General features: G+C 42.9%; 1 protein-coding gene across 1 annotated transcript; it reads right to left on the bottom strand.

Moving 5' to 3' along the window:
* Positions 1 to 1,543: 1,543 nt before the first annotated feature.
* Positions 1,544 to 4,030, bottom strand: LOC118421824. Its single transcript, XM_035829326.1, has 3 exons — positions 3,988 to 4,030; positions 2,093 to 3,844; positions 1,544 to 1,560 (listed from the first exon to the last, which is right to left on the bottom strand). The coding sequence occupies exons 1-3, from the start codon at positions 4,028 to 4,030 to the stop codon at positions 1,544 to 1,546; spliced, it is 1,812 nt and encodes a 603-aa protein (XP_035685219.1).
* Between the last annotated feature and the right edge of the window lie 80 nt (positions 4,031 to 4,110).

Here is a 4,110-nt window from a genome sequence, read left to right as displayed (position 1 = left end):
GACAGTCGCCGGAGTTAGGCATCAATAAGACAACCGGAACACAGACAGACGAGTTCCAGTACATGTTTGGTGAGCCATGTTATCAAGCCCCAAACAAAGACTTTTACAAGTCAGATGAGAAGGTTAGATTTTATACCGGTCTGCCTTCATATGAAGTTCTTATGGTTATTTTTGACCACGTAGCTCCATTTGTTACACGCAAAAGTCAGAGTCTGGATAGTTTCCAGGAGCTCATGATAGTTCTCATAAAGCTAAGACTTAATGTACCAGATTTGGCATACACATTTCAGGTATCCCTTGCCACTGTATCGCGCATATTTAGCACATGGATAGTAGCTCTAGATACTAGACTGTCATGTTTTGTTTCCTGGCCTGAAAGAGAGGATTTGTGGAGGACTATGCCTATGTGCTTCCAGTATGCATTTGGGCGGAAAGTGACTGTTATCATTGACTGCTTTGAGGTGTTCATTGCAAAGCCTACAAACCTCCTGGCCCGAGCACAGACATTCTCGAATTACAAGCAGCACAATACTATTAAAGTTCTCATTGGTATCACACCTCAAGGATCAATCTCGTTTGTGTCAGAGGCTTGGGGTGGACGCACGTCAGACAAGTTTCTGACAGAGAACTGTGGGTTCTTAGACAAGCTGCTACCAGGTGACACAGTGCTGGCTGATAGAGGATTTACCATTGATGAAAGTGTTGGACTGAAACAGGGAAAGCTTGTAATCCCTGCTTTCACAAAGGGAAAGGCTCAGCTAGATCCAATAGATGTGGAGAAATCAAGGGGTATTGCTAGTGTAAGAATACATGTCGAGCGAGTGATTGGTTTATTGCGCAGGAAGTACACTTTCTTACAAGGAACTATTCCCACAGACTACTTGGTTTGTCGTGAGTCTGAAGTACCATTGATTGACAGAATCATCAGAGTATGCTCAGCACTTGTTAACTTCTGTCCTCCGATTGTACCATTTGACTAGGTGCCCTCTCATTCTGTTTTAAGCAGAAAGGGAAATATAACTGTTTACATGATGTATGGACATTATTACTATCAGTCATTACTTCCTGCTTGGTGAGGTTTGTTAAGAAAACGTTTGAATGCTGAGCAAAAGACAAGATAGCCTGGCTGAACACTACTCTATGCTAGTATGATTGCCATGTATGCTATGGCATGTATATGAACCTGTCATATGTATATGAATAAAAGGTTTACTCAGTAAAGTTGTTGCAAGACTCAACATTTGTTTCAAGGCAAGAAAACAGTTTATTCAATGGTAGATACTTAGGGCACTAAGGTAAAGCATAGTTAACTGCTGGTGAAAGCTGAGGTTGTCAGCAAGAAAATGCTACAAACTAGTAGAATGACAAACTACAAAATCAATGTCAGTATTTTGCAACTCTGATCATACAATAACATGAAAGCTGAGGTTGTCAGCAAGAAAATGCTACAAACTAGTAGAATGACAAACAGTACAAAATCAATGTCAGTATTTTGCAACTCTGATCATTTGCAACTGTAATTAACTCTGATCTGATCATCCCACTAGCAGGAAGGCGGTACTGGGAGGGCAGAAATTTTTCTGGGAGTGGTTTTACGTGTTCAATGCATACATGATGAAATGTGCTGGGTCTTACAAAGTGGGAAACATGGTGATTGACCCAGCCTTAAGACATGTCAACAAATGTGGCCTCATTCTCGGCACATCAAACATTACATTCCTTGGATCTATATCTAAAGCTAAACATGTAGCGAATGCAACGGAAAATACCCCACAGTCACTACTGTTTGTCTGCTGCTGGACAGGTACATAATCTAAGGAAACTAGGTTCCCACCAAGTAAACTGTTTGTCTGTTCTTCCACTTCTTGACTCACAACATCATGATACAGGCTATCATAGAGATTAACCTTCCCATGCACACAATCTAAAGTACTGACACATACCCAGTGACCTTGGCCCGTATGTAAAATCTGTATGCAATCTCCTGATACAACATCAAAATTGCGGGCAGGCCCTAGAGCTGGACGTTGAAGTCCTTCCATTGCTGGATTCACCTGTCTTACAAGTACTTGTGAAGAGTGGACAATCTCACCCGTAAGCCAGCCATTAGGGTCTCTTACAATGTCGTAATCTGACTCACCCAGGTTTGACAGAGTACAGTACTTATCTAGTGGCGCAGATGTCTCATTCGTAATGACAACATCATCATATTCGTCACTACTTGTGTCACTGACAGATACAACACTTACAGGCTTTGCTAGCTTCCCTTTGGAAGTTTTGGGTGCAGTTATTCTCTGCTTACATGATTTGCACTGCCATGTTGTTTTAGCATTGTTGGGAAGTCTCTTCATTCCCAGACAACTAAGGTGGAAATACCTTCCCTGCTTACACTCAACATTATGGCATTCAAGGAGTTTCTCTCCCAGAGCTGGTTTGGCTTTACATAGGCATATAGTGTTGCATAGCAGAGCAGCCTGGCTAACTGGTGATGGGCCTGACTCCTTCTTTTTTGATTTTCTGCCTGCCTGCCTTAACTCTGGTAGCCGGCTACAGTGTGGGCAATACCAGGTCTTTCTCAAGGAAACCCCATCTATTCCTAAACAAGTCCGATGGAACTGACCATACGGACACTCAGGGTTACTACATGATACATCATCTATACCCATCTGTCCCCGACAGAAGCACATAGCATTTGAGTCAGGGACCTTCACTGGCACATCACATTTCCTGGTGTACCAGCGGCCAAGCATCTCTGGTAAAATACAAATTCTCCAGAAGGCTTGTAACTTGAAGAGAACCATGTTTGAGTGTTCTGTGTCAGGCTTAATCCTGTTACTTACTATATGGGCATTTCTATTCTTATCCCAAACACAGACTACAAAATCACAGTACTTCCTCTCTGACAGAACAAATAGCTGTTGCTGGACTTGATGATAGTAGTTGTGGGTTTTTTTCAACTTGAACACCCCATCAACCTTCTCCAGAAATGCACTTTTGTTCTTCACATACTGGTCAAAATCACAATCAGGGACAGAGATTGGACATTTTACCTCCCCACACCCAATCCCACAGCAATCACATGACACGAGAAAGTCAGGTGTAGCATGCAGGTAAGGGTGTTCTTTAGATATGAATACACCACACTTCTTTATCTGGAAGTTGACATGTTTACCATTCATGTATGTCTCATAGGCTTTTATGGCAGCTTCTTCCTGATCACAACCATGACGTGTGGCCTTTGTGTTAACCTTGTACAAATGTGGGTAGCAAATAGACTTCAGGATTGACTGAGGAGGCTGTGCAAGGTTGCTATGGTAAACAGCCCCACTCACAGAAGCTCCAATTCTCCCAGCTCTATGGCGGAAAAAGCCAGGACCTTTTGCTTGTGTCCTCGTGTCTTTTTCAATAGTGTTTATCTGGCTCTCTGACAAGTCAATATTAACCTCTAAACATTTGGGCAGGAGTTCATGATATTGGAGGTCCAGATTATCTGGATCAAACAACTCTGACACAACAGGAATGTCCCGGCTTGACATGACAAACTCATCTGCATATGGCTGAATCAAACTTAGTGCCACTACCTTAACTTTGCACTTATTGAGCTTACTATACAGTTCTTTAATCTCCTGAGCAGTTGGGGTATTGTTCTGTGGTACTGTAACCTTGTCCTGAGCAGTTGGGGTGTTGTTCTGTAGTGCTGTAACCTTGTCCTGAGATGTCAGATTACTCTCATGTGCACTTTTCTCCTGTGTTGTGTTGACAGTCTCATGTGATGTGAAGGAATCAATCTTCTGGTCCAGCTTTTCTTTCAGTTTCTTTGCGGATGTGAAGTCAATGTCTTCCACTCTTGCATAAGGGACTTCCTTAACATATGTGGGCAGAATCCATGTACACTTCACCTGTGTGCAAGCCAGCTTCCCATGTAATCTAGTCCAGCACTCAATGTAGAACAGCACACTGGCAACATGTGAACAAGACTCTGCCAACCCGGCTTTGCACCCAAGACAGTGGGCAGAGATGACGGCTCCATCTGTCCCGCATATCAGCCATATGTCCACGAGGGGTCATTCATTCTTTGAGAATGGCGAACTTTAGCCACGACCACATTTT

Source organism: Branchiostoma floridae, chromosome 8 (genome assembly GCF_000003815.2).
Source record: "Branchiostoma floridae strain S238N-H82 chromosome 8, Bfl_VNyyK, whole genome shotgun sequence".
NCBI classification, from domain to species: domain Eukaryota; kingdom Metazoa; phylum Chordata; class Leptocardii; order Amphioxiformes; family Branchiostomatidae; genus Branchiostoma; species Branchiostoma floridae.
Note: the sequence above shows the minus strand (reverse complement) of the source record. Positions and strands in the feature narration are given on the sequence as shown.

Excerpts from the sequence above, each read along its gene's own strand:
- LOC118421824 (XM_035829326.1), bottom strand. The coding sequence starts at position 4,030 with ATGGAGCCGTCATCTCTGCCCACTGTCTTGGGTGCAAAGCCGG. Across the intron at positions 3,845-3,987 it reads TGTCTTGGGTGCAAAGCCGG|TGGAAGACATTGACTTCACA; the intron begins GTTGGCAGAGTC and ends CTTATGCAAGAG.